General features: G+C 38.9%; 2 protein-coding genes across 2 annotated transcripts; both read left to right on the forward strand.

Annotated features, from left to right (window-relative positions):
- Positions 1 to 1,131: 1,131 nt before the first annotated feature.
- On the forward strand, positions 1,132 to 9,544 carry LOC132851248 (mediator of RNA polymerase II transcription subunit 26-like). Its single transcript, XM_060877970.1, has 3 exons — positions 1,132 to 1,522; positions 7,626 to 7,700; positions 8,038 to 9,544. The coding sequence occupies exons 1-3, from the start codon at positions 1,439 to 1,441 to the stop codon at positions 9,502 to 9,504; spliced, it is 1,626 nt and encodes a 541-aa protein (XP_060733953.1). The 5' UTR covers positions 1,132 to 1,438; the 3' UTR covers positions 9,505 to 9,544.
- A 1,195-nt stretch (positions 9,545 to 10,739) lies between these two features.
- On the forward strand, positions 10,740 to 16,272 carry slc35e1 (solute carrier family 35 member E1). The gene is made up of 6 exons (XM_060878008.1): positions 10,740 to 11,147; positions 11,813 to 11,883; positions 12,180 to 12,317; positions 12,790 to 12,915; positions 13,655 to 13,900; positions 14,556 to 16,272. The coding sequence occupies exons 1-6, from the start codon at positions 10,820 to 10,822 to the stop codon at positions 14,769 to 14,771; spliced, it is 1,125 nt and encodes a 374-aa protein (XP_060733991.1). The 5' UTR covers positions 10,740 to 10,819; the 3' UTR covers positions 14,772 to 16,272.

Here is a 16,272-nt window from a genome sequence, read left to right on the forward strand (position 1 = left end):
CAGTCTCTTACACACTTAGTTTCTGCATATTTTATAATGTTAAACCATCTCTTTCCCTCTCTGTCCCCCTCTCCCTCTCTATCCCCCTCTCTCCCCCCCACTCTCCCTCTTTGTCCCCCTCTCTGTCTCTCTCTCTGTCCCCCCATCTCTCTGTCCCCCTTCTCCCTCCCTCCTCTCTCTCCGTCTCTTTCCCTCTCTCCCTCTCTGTCCATCTCTCTCTCTCTCTCTCTCTCTCTCTGACTCCCCCTCTCTCCCTCTCCCCCTCTCTTCCTCTTCCCCTTTCCTCTCCCTCTCTCCCTTCCCTCTCTGCCTGCCTCTCTCCCTCTCCCCCCTCTCTTTCTCCCTCTCCCCCTTCTCTCTCTCTCTCTCTCTCTCTCTCTCTCTCTCTCTCTCTCTCTCTCTCTCTCTCCCTCTCTCTCTTTTGTATATCCAACCTAACTATTGTAACATGTTTACAGTATACACTGAGCATGTGGTATAGAGCAAAATCTGTCAGTTTTATGTTTTTCTAGTCTTTGGTGTATAGTTATAAACAGCTAGGTTTTTTAGTTTGTTGTCGCTTTTTTAAATCCAAACGTTTTAACCACATGAAACTGTATAGAGGGAACATATATGCAGCATTTCACAATCACTAACATGGATTTCTTTGAGCTGGTAGCGAAACGCAAAACGTCTTAAAAAACTTATTAAATCTTAGTCTACTGCGCATGCTCGGTGTAGGAGAGGCATAAAAATGTAAAGCGACTAAAAAACTAGTATTGATAAAATGCCTCGAATTTCAAATATAATGATCGAATTACTTTTAAACTTAAACCTAAGTGGAACAGAGCATCTGCCAAGAAAAAAAATAATAATAGATTAAGTACATCAACATATACTGATTTGTTATTTTATTTATTGCTACTATTTTTGCATATTCCATAAATTTCACTTGATTTATTAGTCATACATTGTGACACATTTATGGCTTTAAATAAACATTTAGATTTGTTACAGTCTGTGAAACCCTGAGACGCTTTGGTCTGTAGCCGAGGGACGTTTCTATTTCTAGAGTAAATGTGTTTTTTTTTGGGGCTGTAGCCCAAATACAGTTGCACTCGAGGTTTAAGTGCATTTCAGACGTAGACCTACGTAATAGTACATGCCGCGTACTGAAGTGCACTAGAAAGCGATTTGGGATACCGCCTGAAATTACCCATCATGCCACGGGGGCTGGGTTTATAGCCATTGGTTTAGCCTCGGCAGCTGACAGAGAGACAGAGACACAGAGACGAGCTTCATAACGAGGTGAAACGTTCTTTTGTTAACTTAAACAACTTTCCTGTTATTTAATGATACGAAACATGTATTCAGCGATGGACCGTACAACGTTAAATCTCTCACAGCGCATGTAATCAGCTGTAGATTCGGCTTTAGTGCGCGTGTCAGATCTGACTGTATGACCATGACAACGGCGTCGTTAACGGAAACCGCTCAGCAAATCAGAGACCGGCTGCTTGAGGCGACTGACGCGCACTGCAACGTAAGTTACGTGCTCACTTATACACAATGTTTACTTTATTTTTCTATTTATTTATTTTTAATTTGCTCCAGTTTCGTTTAAAATAAAATCGCTTAAAAATATAATAAAATATTTGCAGAATGTTTACCTCATACTTTTAGCAACAGCTCAGCTAGCACTTCCGGGTCAACCGTTATGACGCCTCTATTGAGGTGCCTGAATATGGGCGGGGGAAAAAAGCAGTGGTATCGTTTTAACACCTCATATAATAGTTTGTGTTCTCGTTGTTCTGTATTTAATATTTATTTATTTCCATTTACAGAGCTTCGCATAAGTATTCGCACCCCTTGAACTTTTTCCACATTTTGTGGTATTACAGCCTGGAACTGAAATAGCCATTAACTGTGTTTGTATTTTTTATTTATTTAATTTTTTATTTTATTGTATTTTATTTTATGTGCTATCACATAATTAATTTAAATAATATATATATACATATATAGTACATAATAACTGTCAATAAATCAATGTCAATAATTTTATCAAAAATAAATAAATAAATAAAAAGTTACCAAATAATTCCACAGTGTGTGTAAAATTAAAGTATCACGTGACCTCGTTATAAATACACCTGTTCCTGAAAGGTCCCAGATTTTGTTTAGATGTGGATCTCTACCTTTTTTGGCTTTTCTGTTGAATAAACTGCATAAAGCCCCTTAGTACAGAATCATTTTACAAGTGTAATTCGTATACACATATCAGGCTTTTTTGTTTATATGTGTACAATAAGATTCTGCCAGATTCTGTTTTTTGGCTCTATAGAGCTTGTTGTTCCACCAACAGAACATGTTTTTTAACCCATTTCATTCAAGCAACCAGTCAAAACGCGTTAAATTGTGGTTTTGGCCAGTGTAATATTATAAAGAAATCACAGGGAACTCCTGGCTAAATTACACCAATGTCCCTGGGGCTTGTGTTAAGAACCAGTGTGCTGGAGAACAAACATAAACAAACAAGCAACCAAATGAATGTGTAACTCGACAGGTTTGTTTGTACAATATTTTATAAACCACAAATGTAGGAATAAATTCCACAGGTAGAAACAAATGTATAAAAACTAAATACCAGTCAGCACCTTCTTATAAGATTCTTATAAGACTTAAGGCTGCCAAGTTTAATAAATTTAAATAGAGAAAAAAACTGGAGGATTAACACAAAGTTAAATTGTTTTTTGATGCTTTCAAAATTCTTCATTATTTAAAAAAAAAAGCACGTAACTAATTATCTGCATTGTGTAGATTTAATAGTAGATTTAGTCTACTCTGTCAGATTAGGTCCGAGATGAGCTTTTGCGTACTTCACACACAAATAGAATAATTACTGGAATGTATGAATTTGCATTTTTGAACAGAAACTTGAAACCGTTTTAGACGATTGCTTGCAGGTGCACATTTGAGTTCATTCAAATAGGACGAGGTCGCTTCAGTTTTCACATCTGAGACCAGATGTCGTCAGATTCATAAAGAATCCGATAAATATAATACAGAGAAAACACACACAATTTTTACTTTGGGTTGAGATTTTTGTATCTGTCAAGGCAAGGACTACTTTTAAAAGTTTATAATTGGCAAGTTGTTTGTTTGTTTTTTTTTTGCAAAAAAGAGATGGTAGTAGAAGTTACGTGTGTAAACAAAGAGACCAGTGGTTTATATTTAGAGAACTCCAGGGGTTTGTGAACAATGGCAACTTAGTCTTTATTTTGTGTAAAAACTGAATCTAATAAAACATCCTAAAGACATTCAGATTTGTGGTTTGTGCCATTGTAAAAATATAAAGAAATAATACACAGACCTCACTTTGAGAACCAGTGTGTTCAAGATAATACTTAAACAAAAATACAAACGTTCAATAATTCATAAGTTTAATGTGTTCTTTATTGGTTTAAATTCTAGGAATGAAAAGCTCAATATATAACAAGTCAGAAAAAAAAAAAAAAAAAAACGTCTGTTTTAACAAGGCCTTGAAACTGACTGTCCCTCAGTGCCTCCCTGAACTTTCAACCTTAAAATGGACAGCAGAGTCCATCACTGTATTCCAAACACGACTAAAGACCTGCCTGTGAGGATGAACAATTAACTTGCATTTATATTTACGTTTACGGCATTTGGCAGACGTCCTTATCTAGAGTCTCTATCATTGGATACGTTAACTCTGGTTCACTAGGTTACATGCGCAAGATACCATGAGTCTAAAAACATTGTTCCAGTTTTTTTTTTCTTTTTTTTTTTTGGTTTTAATAAACATATATGCAACAGACAGAAGGAAGTGATAGTTGAAGTGTTTCATGAATAAGTAGGCCTTCAACCGCCGTGACTCAGCAGTCCGGACCCCTAGAGGAAGTTCTTTCCACCACCTCGGTGCCAGAACAGAAAAGAGTCTTGTAGTATACTTACCTCTTACCCTGAGAGATGGTGGAACTAGTGGAGCAGTGCTGGTAGAGCAATGTGAGGAGTGATGAGGGCTTTGAGGTAAGAGAGAACTGGTCCATTTTTGGCTAAGCATCAATTCAAATTCAATTCAATTTATTTGTATAGCGCTTTTAAAAATTTCCCATTGTCTCAAAGCAGCTTTACAGAAGTATGGAAACAGAAGAGAGAGAAATAAATATAATAAGAAGAAGAAGAAGAAGAAGAAGAAAAAAAAAATAAGAAGAAAAATAAATAAGTGAATATATACAATTAAAGTTTAAAATTAATGGAAAAAAATTAACTTAAAATTTAAGATACTATATGTCTATCCCTAATGAGCAAGCCGGAGGTGACGGCGGCAAGGAAAAACTCCCTGAGATGAAGCATCTGTGTTTTGAATCTTTATGTGTGCAGCTACCGGAAGCCAGTGGATGGATCGCAGCAGTGGGGTCATATGCGAGAACTTAGGCAGGTTAAAAAGTTTAACTTACCGGTAAACTCTGACAGACAAATAGATACTCAATAAAAAAATCTTATAACGCTATTTGTATTTTCCTTGATATAACACTTTGCTTGTATTTCCTAAGTTGTATGTTGTGTTGGATAAAAATGCCTGCTAAAATGAATAAATATCAAATATTACCGTACACATTTTAGATATCGAGTCTAATTTTTGATAGGTTGCATGGTGTTGGTTGAGAGTTTGTGAAATTTATTTTGTATTTAAAGGTCTCCAGCTCTAACCAGTTTTTTGGTCTAGAGTCAGTTGATTTGATGACCATGGAACATGCAGATCCATACAATCAATGGAAATAAAAAGACTGAACTATACTTCTTCAGTATAGTCTACAAATAGATCTTTTCTACTTACAGTCAGAGTTAGACTTGATTATTGTTTACATAGTAATTGGACTTCTGCTGTAAGTCATTTATTTGCCTTTATTTATTTATCACTGTAAAGTTCAGTTCTTTATTATTAAATGTCAGTTTCTAATTGTGTTTTAATTTGTACCTGTAGATGAAAGTGATGTAATTGAATGTAAACAACAACAACAAAAAAATTTGTCACTTATTAAACTAAAGAAATCAACAAAAATGAGTTTCAACTGAGGAAAAAGTTAGAACACGCTAAAAAAAACCTAATAGCTAAGTGTTTCCTCCTTTGGCTGAAATAACCTCAGTGAGACGTTTCTTGTGGCCATCTACCAGTTTCTGGCATCGACTGTAAGAAAGTTTCCTCCACTCCTCAATGCAAAATTCTTTCAGCTGTGTGACGTTTGAGGGGTTTATTGCACACGCAGTCCGTTTCAAATCACCACACAGGATCTCAATAGACTCAATCAACTTTAGACTCATCTGTAAAAGGGGAATTATTCCACATGTCTTGGCCTTTGTCTCTGTGTTCTTTGGAAAGCTAGTCTTTCCTTCATGTTTTTCTTAGACAGCAAAGTGGTTCAGTCTCTTTCTGATTATAGATTCATGCACTTTGACATCGACGATGATAACTCTCACTTTGACAATTAAATAAGACAAGCCTCCTTCAAAATGTTCTGTAACTCAGTATGTTCTAATAATTTGCACCTGATGTATTACACCTGTAAGTCATTCTTAAGTCAAGTCAAGAAGCTTTTATTGTCATTTCAATCATATATAGCTGTTGCAATACACAGCGAAATGAGACAACGTTTCTCCAGGATCATGGTGCTACATAAAAACAAAGACAGGGCTAAGGACTTGTAAGTAGTCTTAGCCACATAAAGTGCAACTGTGCAACCTGGTGCAAACAGTGCAGGACAAGACAAACAAGACAGTGCAGGACAAAAGACAGTGCAGACAAAAAGTTACAAGACAATACAAAAAGTACAAAAAAATACAATACATAAAGGACAATAAACAGTAAACATAGACAGCGCCGACCGACCAGTGTAAATACTGTACAGTATGTGAATACTGAATGTTCAAACAATATTTCATGCAGTAACATTAGAATGAACACAGTTTCTTAGGAGCAGGTCAATATATAGAATTGTGCAAAAGACAGAAAATGACTGAAATATTGTATAGTATGTGCAAAAGGGCTGAAATGTTGGACAGTTTGTGCAAAACAGCATGTAAACAGTTTGATGGATTGTAAGTAGCATGTAAAGAGTTTGATGTGTCCGTGTGTGTGTTTTGTGTGGGTCTGTGCAGTCCATACAGATGATGTGTGTGTATGTTGTGCTCAGTACAGTTCAGTTCAGTTATTGAGAAGTCTGATGGCTTGTGGGAAGAAACTATTACACAGTCTGGTCGTGAGGGCCCGAATGCCTCGAATGGGTGTGTGGGGTCATCCACAATGCAGTTGGCTTTGCGGATGCAGCATGTGGTGTAAGTGTCCATGATGGAGGGAAGAGAGACCCCAATAATCGTCTCCGCTGTCCTCACTATCCGTTGCAGGGTCTTGTGATCCGAGATTGTACAGTTCCCAAACCAGACAGTGATGCAGCTGCTCAGGATGCTCTCGATGGTACCTCTGTAGAACATGGTCAGGATGGGGGGAGGGAGATGTGCCTTTCTCAGCCTTCGTAGGAAGTAGAGACACTGCTGGGCTTTCTTGGTGATGGCGCTGGTGTTGAGTGACCAGGTGAGGTACTCCGCTAGATGAACACCAAGAAATTTGGTGCTCTTGATGATCTCTACAGATGATCCGTCGATGTTCAGCGGAGAGTAGTCGCTCTGTGCTCTCCTGAAGTCCACAACCATCTCTTTAGTTTTATCCACATTCAGAGATAGGTTGTTGGCTCTACACCAGGCAGTTAGTTGTTGCATCTCCTCCCTGTATGCTGACTCGTCGCTCTTGTTGATGAGACCCACCACGGTTGTGTCATCGGCGAACTTGATAATATGATTCGATTTGTGCATTGCTGCACAGTCGTGAGTCAGCAAGGTGAACAGCTGAGCACTGAGCACACAGCCCTGAGGGGCTCCAGTGTTCAGTGTGGTGGTGCTGGAGATGCTGTTCCTGATCCGAACTGACTGAGGTCTCCCAGTCAGGAAGTCCAGGATCCAGTTGCAGAGGGAGGTGTTCAGTCTCAGCAGGCTCAGCTTCCCAATCAGGTGCTGAGGGATGATTGTATTGAATGCTGAACTAAAGTCTATGAACAGCATTCGTACATACAGTAAGTGTCTTTATTGTCCAGATGGGTGAGGGCTAAGTGAAGGGCTGTAGCAATGGCATCAACTGTGGAGCGGTTTGGACGATACGCAAACTGTAGGGGGTCCAGTGAGGGTGGTAGCTAGGTCTTGATGTGTCTCATGACGAGCTTCTCGATGCACGTCATAACTATGGGTGTGAGTGCGACGGGACGATAGTCATTGAGGCAGGACACTGTAGACTTCATTCTGTTCATTTTAAGATTTATTTTTAAAATGACATTTTACAGAAAAAAGAACATTTTTTCTTTATTTGTTTGTTCTTTATTATTTGGATTTATTTGTTTAGTCATATTACTTGAATCTTCCCCAATTGTCAAAATAAAGATAAAATGTCCATAAAATACAGGCTTTCATAGGGTTTCCTTTTTTTCACATGACTGTATCCTGAGTAATAAATGATAATAAATGTGCATGATAAACAAAGATTGTTTAAACATTAACCTTGGTGTGTCTTTTAACAGATCAGCAATATGGTGGCTGTATTGGATGTGATTTCCATCCTAGAGAAGTTCCCCATCACAAAGGAAGCACTTGAGGTGAGGAGTGTTTTAGGTCTTGTTGGATTTTCGAATCTGAAGGATTTGTTTAGTTCTAACTTGAATTTAAATCACAGGTCATTGTAATACGTTAACATTTAGGTCTCAGTCTTAGATGTTTGCACTTTGTAAATGAGGTGGAAAATAAGAGAGTGGCTTCTTTTGAGTTTATAGCTGATGATAAGCACGTGATGAGAAGAATTAACACTTTACTGTAATAGAAGAACAGAGGAACACTTTACTGTAATAGAAGAACATTTCGGTGGTGGTAACTGGCTGCATTGCACCACCACATCATTGATTTTGGCTCAACTGAGTTTGTGTTTTGTTGTTAAAGGAAACACGGCTTGGGAAGATGATCAATGACTTGAGGAAGAAGACCAGAGATGAGGATCTGGCAAAGCGTGCAAAAAAACTCCTGCGGAACTGGCAGAAACTGATTGACCCACAGCAACCTGAAGTACTGCCAAAGGACCTTTCAAGCACTTTTGTGGGATCCAACCGGTCACAGTCATTGCCTGTATCTAGATCTCCTCAGACTGCAACAGATAATGACAAGATGCCAGTTTTGCACAGTATCCACACTTTAAGTACTGAGAAATTCTTCCCTATTAAACACACAGGTAAGCAAAAAGTGGAAAAGAACGTAGCAACATTAAAGGGCACAAAAAGATCTGCACTGTCAACAGCCAGTGGAAGCAGTGATGGTCCAGATGATCTTCAGATACACACCTGTGCTATAAAAACTCAATTTAGTTCTCCTGAACTCAACAAAGAAACTGCTGCTTCTACAATCCTCAGAAAATCAGTATTACAACAGCAGGGACAAAGAGACTTAATAGCTGATGAGAAAGTAAAGCACAAATCCCACAGTCACTACACCAACCTGAGTCCTAGATCCGTAAAGCAGTCGGTACCAAGCAAGCAGCCAACGTCGTTTTCTGCCTCTGAATCCGAGCCTGCACTGCCGTTGCACTCTTCCGTTCAGGGTGTGCACACAGAGTGTTATCAATCAAAGGACCTGTCACACCTAGAGAAGGAATCGCTCCTAAACAGCGAGAGGACGCTTGAACAAATGAATAACCTGCAAAACAAGTCTAAAGGCTTAGCACGGCTTCAGCCAGGTTTACTCAGCGAGGTTACCAATGTGGAACCAGAAAAAGATATCAAAACCTCAGAGGGCAAGAGGAGGAAGCCTCAGTCGAGAGACTACGCCATCAATGTGGAAGGACGTTCGTCGGACGACGCGTGTAAACCCGCTCGAGTAAAAAATCGTAAATTAACCTTTGATCCCCTCACGTTACAAATTAGACCTTCAGCGGTGAATCAGAGCGAAGAGCAACACAATCCAGCGGCGGATGTTAACGAATCGGTGAACGTGAAGCAAAGCCCTTCTGCATCTCCACCCAGCGCTTTGCACAAGATGAACTGGAAAGATATGTCACAAAATGAAATTGTCAAATATTACCTAAACCTCCAAAACAATCTGTTAAAAACGTCCGGGAATCAAGTCCCAGGGGCGCACTTTTTTATGAACGAGTACTTGAAATGTGAGGAAGACAACATGAGGGAGGCCAGTAAAACGTACGTCCAGGTGCAAAACGTTACAGAAACTAATTTGCCAGGAATAAACCGAGACGTCACAACAGACGACGTAGACAAAATAAACAATAAGCACTGGCCTGGGGTTAACGGCTGTTACGACAGCCAAGGCCAGTGGTACGGCTGGACCCAATGCATATCTCTAGACATGTATGGAGATGGAAGTAAACTTGATATTCTTCCCTATGTTTGTATTGACTAAAAACTCTTCTATAATAAGAATAAAATTGTTCTGGATCTCACGTGGTCTTTACTCCCATCCCAGATATGTTAATAACTCCTTTATAATATTTTTTATCTATTTATAACATTTTGTTCTGCTTGTTTTTGATAAAAGGAAATAAAAAAAAATAAGACTAACAATGGAGGGGTGTGTGTTTGTATGCGTGCACCGTGACAAAGGGCGTGCCATGAAATACAATACGCACTTGTAGTCTGTAATCTTTATTAAATGATTAAGTATTCTTAAAGGCAACGTAAAGTTCGTATCCTTTATTGACCAAAGCGCTTTGGCTGCTGTTTGTATTCGTTCAGTATCATTACCACGTGGTTTAGCGTTTATACGCCCGTGATACGGTTTGCCTGACAACAGCGTACTATGGACACTTGTTTACCTTCAACGTACATGACTCCAAATAATATAAAGTGGCTACTTAAAATGAATGAATAAATGATGTTGGAATCTAACGCAGCGTGCGTGAAATCTGACGAAACTAAATTTCGTTGTGCACGCAACAGTTTTCAACAATCTCTGGAAGTAAGCAGAACACTGAATCCCTAAGTTTAGGGAACCATTTTCAACAGAGCGGTATCTGTAGCATCCTTCTCTCTATTAATCTGGCAGGATAACTAAATAAACTGGTGTCACCAGACAGTACTATGAATGAATGTTGGTGTTTATTTTGTGGGAGGCAAGAAAATATATTATCTAAGAAAATTATACTGTCTAAAATCATGTATACCAAAATAATATATAAGGAGATGACAGCGTTGAAGGCAGCCCCCATCTATCTATCTATCTGTCTATCTGTCTGTCCACCCCTCCTCTCTCTCTCTCTCTCTCTCTCTCTCATACTCTTTCTATTTGTCTCTTTCTCTCTCTGTCTCTCTCATACTCTTTCTATTTCTCTCTCCCTTCCCTCCTCTCCTCTCCCTCTCCGCCCCTTTCTCCACCCCTCCTCTCTTTCTCTCTCCCTCTCTCCGCCCCTCCCCTCTCCCTCTCCCCGCCCCTCCCCTCTCCCTCTCCCCGCCCCTCCCCTCTCCCCGCCCCTCCCCTCTCCCTCTCCCTCTCCCCGCCCCTCCCCTCTCCCTCTCCCTCTCCCTCTCCCTCTCTCCGCCCCTCCCCTCTCCCTCTCCCTCTCTCCGCTAATCCTCTCTCCCCCTCTCCACCCCTCCTTTCGCCACCCCCCCATCTCGCCACCTCCGCCCCTCCTTCGCTTGCTTTAGGAGGTTAGAGCTGTACGCAGGAAGCTCCTCGCAGCAGCAGCAGCGCCTCATACCGACACTCGGAGAGGAAGATGGCGGCGGTCGAGCGTCCGCCTGCGAAGGAGGCGGTTCGGATCGCGCTCCTTTGTACATGCTGGTACGCGGTCAGCTCAGGCGGCAACGTCATCAATAAAATCATCCTGAACGGCTTCCCGTACCCAGTCACCGTGTCGCTTTTCCACATCTTTTCTATCGTGCTGTTTCTGCCGCCGTTACTGCGCGCTTGGGGCGTCCCGAAATGTGAGCTACCGGCCACATATTACCGCTGGTACATCCTGCCTTTAGCGTTCGGTAAATATTTCTCTTCTGTGTCGGCTCACTTCAGTATATGGAAAGTTCCAGTGTCCTACGCTCACACCGGTAAGTGTCACGTTTTATTTACGTGTTTCTTCATGTTTGTCTCGAGCGCACTAGCTAAGTTAGTTAGCATGTTGCTATCGTGACGTCACACGGAGGCTGTTACTACTTAAGTAAATGTCTTAAGATTGAATGAAAATGACACTAGGAGTAGATTATTTTTATTGTCATTATTATTATTATCATCATCATCATCAGGACTCGCTTGGTTTTTATTTAACTATTGAAAACTGTATGTTTGTAAACGAACAGCTGGCAGAAATACACCACCAGAGCCACATAGCTACAATTAGCTCGTGTGCTAAACAGGTTTCTTTTTTTTTTATTTCCGGTTTTGAAACGTAGCTAAAACGTCGAGGTCTGTTTTTGTTTTGTTTGTTTTTGTCTCTGAGCGTTAAATAAACAGCCATATCCGAGTTTAAACACCGTTTACCTGCCCAGGTAGAGGAAGGTGTTAAAGCACATCATCAGACTCCAGCTGTTATTAACACATCTGCAAGACATTAGCACTGTTTGTGTTTGTAACTAGGTTTATAAACTAAATAAATAAACTAGTGTTGTAATAATAAACCTGAACTTTCTTTACTTCTTTACTGTCAGATTGCATCACAAGAATTTCACAATTTCTAAAACTTGTGTAGAAATAACTTCTTTCTCTTTTTGTACAGTAAAAGCCACCATGCCAATATGGGTCGTGCTCTTATCACGGATAATTATGAAGGAGAAGCAAACCACAAAGGCAAGATTTAAATATATATCTTTATACATCCATACATACATACATGCGCACACACATACATATATATGTATGTATGTATGTATGTGTGTGTGTGTGTGTGTGTGTTTAAAGCTGTTTCAATCATTGTATTCCATGTCATTTGGTGGAATTTACTTCCCTGTTGCATCAAGCCCAGCTTTGTTAAACTCATAACAATGTTCAGTGTTTATTTTTTCTACCATGACCTTAGGTTGTATTGTATTGTGCATTTTTCAGTTATTGTGTTCAGCAGCTTAAGACCTGTTTGTCTTTTGTAGGTCTACGTCTCTCTCATACCAATCATAGGTGGTGTCCTATTGGCCACAGTGACTGAGCTTTCGTTCGATGTGTCGGGATTAGTCAGTGCTCTGGCGGCGACGCTTTGCTTCTCTTTGCAAAACATATTCTCAAAAAAGGTAAGCTACTCAAAAAAGTAGTCTGTTATTTGATCAGTCAGTGCCGTGGTAGTTGGCTAGTATTTGCGTGTGGTAGACTAGTGGTTAAGGTGTCGGGCTACCAATCGGAAAGTTGTGAGTTCGAATCCCGGGGCCACCAAGCTGCCACTGGTGGGCTCTTAACCCTCAACTGCTCAGTTGTATAAAAACGAGATAAAGTAAGTCGCTCCAGATAATGCTGTAAATGTATTTGTGTGTCTTTCTATGAGCACTAAGTACTTTAGTATTGTGTATTGTATTTTGTTTGAAGTCAACTAGTCTTGTGAGAGATGAATAAATACTACACATTCAGATGTATATGTAATGCTTCATACTTGTGATCTTTGAAAATTTGAAACGTTTTAGATTTAATCTTGCTTAAATGTAAAGTACTATGTGTTTTACTACATTAAAAGCTGCATCCTAGTAAACACACGCTGTATGCATGTCTTAGGTTTTGCGTGACACGAGGATACACCACCTCCATCTGCTCAACACTCTTGGCTTCAATGCAGTTTTGTTCATGCTGCCCACTTGGATTTTAGTTGACCTGTCTTCATTTCTGGTGGATGGAGACTTTGTAAGTAGATGACATTAAACAGCCTGTTGTGGACAATTGTCCTTTGTGATAAACCAGATATTAAGAATAATTAATTTGATTGAATATTTTATTTGTCACCTAAACTGTTTGTATATAATAGAGTATGTGGTATGTTCCTTGCTTTTGACTGAAATGAACAGTTTCATTATATAGTTTCAAATACTGTGTTTTAAATAAATTAAGAAATAAGAAATATTTATACAGGGATGTGCACAACATAGTAAAGTATAAGTGTACCTCAAGTTTCCTATCATAGTAATATCTAAGGGGATCTTTTTACCCTAAGCAATTTGCCAACAACTATAACCTTTATTCATTTATTTATTTGTTTATTTGTTTATTTGTTTATTTATTTATTAGAGAATAACATGTAAAATGTAATTCCATGAAATCATTTCTTTCAGAATTTACACCTTCTGAACAATCAGATTTGATTTAACTGCACTGTGGAATTAAATATTATTACTACCATACTGATGGCAATGAATTTTGTTTGGAGAAGAAATGTGAAAACAACCCCAAGCATTTTATTTCCCTTCTCTTGTCTATTTCTACACCTGCCCCTGTGATTAAAACAAATGGTTTATAATCCCCGAGGGATGAAATTAAGTTCACTGTAATATTTGTATAAATCAGCATTGTAATATTTCTATTATGATTTTTATAACAGTCTTTCCTCTCCTTCTCTTTTTCTTTTTTTTTTTTTTAAATCGCATAGTCAGAGGTTTCCAACTGGAGCGGAACAATTGTGCTGCTCATCCTGAGTGGTTTCTGCAACTTTGCGCAGAACATGATTGCCTTTAGTGTGTTGAACCTAGTCAGTCCCCTCAGCTACGCGGTTGCTAACGCTACGAAGAGGATAATGGTAATCAGCATATCACTACTGATGCTGAGAAACCCTGTCAACATGTCCAACATCTTGGGGATGATGACTGCCATCCTTGGTGTCTTTCTGTACAACAAGGTAAGATTCCTAGGTGTCAAGATTTCAAGCCTAAAAATAAAGTTTAAAAATTATCCCACGGATACAAAGCCTTATATAAGTATTTGTCCCATGTTGTACTTTTACATTTTAGACTGGAAATGGACTTCAGTGGATTTTTTTTTAAACAGTTGATGAATAGCACTTTTTATGCCAGATACTTTTTTTTTTTTTGTCAGAGATTCCCAATTTGATTGAGGTCTGGCCCTGAACAGGCCATTCCAAACCCTTGGGCATTAGGCTCTGTCATTGTATGGTTATTGTAATGCTGGAAGATGAGCCTCTGCCCCAGAAAAAGAACAATAATGTCTTTGTCATGTCAGAATTACAGTATAGTTAAACGATCTCCTTTGTATATGCTAGCTTGTTAGGAAGCTGTGGTCAGAGGAGAGGGTTTAGAGCCTAGACGGCCCGACAGTAGCAGGTTGGCAATTCTGGGGCTTGAACCATTGCAGACAGGAGCAGGTTTCCTTCTAGGACGACCTTCTATATAAGATTATATTTCATATGGGAATATTAAAATGTCCTCAGGGTCAAAAGAGTCTGTTGTTGAGATTTTATTAGAATGGAATTAGAAATGTGTGAATGTAAAAACGATTCTTTAACTCCGTTATCTTTGCTCTATGTTGTCTGACAGGCGAAATATGACACCAGCCAAGAAGCAAAGAAGAAATTGCTGCCAGTTGCTTCACAGGACTTGGTTTCATTTGACGCGCCTCAGTCTAACGGTTCGGTGTCCTCGAAACAAGGCTCAGAATTTCAGTATGGCCGGACCAACATGCTCAGCGACCACTTTCAGTACAGCAGGCAAACCTACACAATGAACTACACCTCCAACCAATACGTCGTCTAAGTGGACAAACTGATAAATCAACCTGTTTTAACTGTAAAAGGACACCGTATTTAGTACGGAACTTGCTTTTTCTGTGCCAGATCCTCGTATTTATTTCACTCAAATTTTTATTTTATTATTTTTTTTCAGTAGTTTACAAAAAAAAAACCTCACTAATTGAGGGTGCAAATCAGCCTGGGTGGAATACATTTGTGGGCTAAACATCATAATGTTCACTATTATTGTTTTGTGTATGAATTGAAGGTGTTATGGCTGCTCTTTTTTTTTTCTTTTTTTCTTTCTTTTTTTTTTTCTCCCCTTCTCTCCTTCAATGCCTCAGACATTCTAATTGTACACACTGGGACAACATGCATTATGATTGTCCATAGAAGACAATTTCCTATATTCGGATAATTTGGAATAGTGCTTCTATTTGTAAATATTTTCATGTATTTATTTTTGTAGAGGTTCTGGATGAGGCATATCATGGAGATTTTGAATGTGTAATGCCTGTTAAAGGCATGCTCTTGACGTGCTCGGTACTTTCTTGGTCATCAGTATTTGCGCGCCAGTACAAATCATTATACGGACCCATAGGAATTAGGCTCATTTGTGTTGTTTATGTTTCGGACTTTAGCGGGCAAGGGTTTTATTTTATTATTTTTTTTTAAATGGCTGTTTTGAGTGAGTGAACTGTATGCAATGCTGAATGAAATTGATGTTATAGATAACTGAATATATCTATAACATTCCAATCTATAGCTGAATAGGTGCACTTCTTTGGTAGAAAGCTGCAGTGCAATTTTACAATCTTCACCACGACAGTCTTCAGTACATTTGGGTTGCCAGATTATTCCTCAGTGCGTTGTATACATTCATTCTCATCGTAAATAAAGACAATAGTCATGTTTTTGTTTTTTCTTTTTAAAACACTATAAGGAATCTTTCTTCGGAACGCATGTTCAGTTGTGTTTTGGAAATGTTTCTACACATGATCATGAGAAAGATGTGTTCTTTGCAAAATATCATGTGTAGCTGAATGTTTTAGCCTCTGAGGGACTGCCTCAAGAGATGATGAATAAGTGAAATGATTTCAATTACGGTCAAATCCATTTTAAGTAGCATATAGTACTTGTAGTATAGTTGGGTAGAAGGATTATGTATATTTGATTTTTTATATATATAAAAAGAACACGGATGGCAAGACCTACTGTTTTTGTCACTCGTTTGCCTCAGTCTGTCATTGTCACTCGATGGCCTTGTAAGGAATAAATTATAGTGTATAAGCGTAATATTTTTTTCCAGAATATTTAATTTACAGCTATAATTCTGTTGAATGTTTTTTTTTGCACAAGTATTCACTGTTGGTTCTTCTTCATAAAGCTTTCAGAATTCATTTGTAGGTGTTTGCTTTTGTCTGAATCGAGGAAAAAGGCTCCACCATCGGTTAAAACTAACGTGTCTGACTGCCGGGAAGTTATACACAAATGTTTAATAAAGAGCATGTAAATTCTTCTCTAAA

This window comes from Tachysurus vachellii, chromosome 1 (genome assembly GCF_030014155.1).
Source record: "Tachysurus vachellii isolate PV-2020 chromosome 1, HZAU_Pvac_v1, whole genome shotgun sequence".
In the NCBI taxonomy this organism is placed as follows: Eukaryota; Metazoa; Chordata; class Actinopteri; order Siluriformes; family Bagridae; genus Tachysurus; species Tachysurus vachellii.